The following is a 469-nucleotide window of genomic DNA, read 5'->3' as shown; positions in this document are numbered from 1 at the left end:
GGAAGATGTTCGTCGAATTGTCGCGACGAGCGACGGTGGTCGAGACTTCGCACCGAGGTGTTGACAAACAGCTGCCGCGACGATAATCACCAACAAAGCCAATGCCTATTTGTACACTTCCTTAACGATCTGTAGCTAGAACAGCGCCCGATACCACTTTAATAGATAACACCAACTACGCCTTCTGGGACATTTCGATATTTGTATGATCTCATGCACCGAGAATTTAATGCGAAGAATTTTTTTTGTCATTAAAATTTATAAATAAGTTAACACTGGTGTGTAGTGTATAGTCGTTTTTATTTCATCCTATGAATAAAATTAACACTTATGTCTGTGCCGAATCCGACAGGTTTGTGTTCCGTAACACAACCTACCCTTAAACTACGTACGCACCGGAGGGCATAATATTGTAAACAAGGGGATACTGGAGGATATAGTGGTACTTACCAGTTAGACGCTCTCCTCA

The 469-nt window shown here is 42.0% G+C and overlaps 1 protein-coding gene across 1 annotated transcript in view; it reads left to right on the top strand.

The window, feature by feature from the left end:
• Positions 1–330: 330 nt before the first annotated feature.
• Positions 331–469, top strand: part of LOC106103480 (homeobox protein ceh-19-like) — a 1,852-nt gene continuing 1,713 nt past the window's right edge. The window contains exon 1 of the mRNA XM_013283261.1: positions 331–352. Coding sequence (XP_013138715.1) covers positions 331–352 — 22 coding nt within the window. The remainder of the gene's footprint in view (positions 353–469) is intronic.

Source organism: Papilio polytes, unplaced genomic scaffold (assembly GCF_000836215.1).
Source record: "Papilio polytes unplaced genomic scaffold, Ppol_1.0 DF823731.1, whole genome shotgun sequence".
NCBI classification, from domain to species: Eukaryota; Metazoa; Arthropoda; class Insecta; order Lepidoptera; family Papilionidae; genus Papilio; species Papilio polytes.
This window is presented reverse-complemented; position numbering and strand designations above follow the sequence as displayed.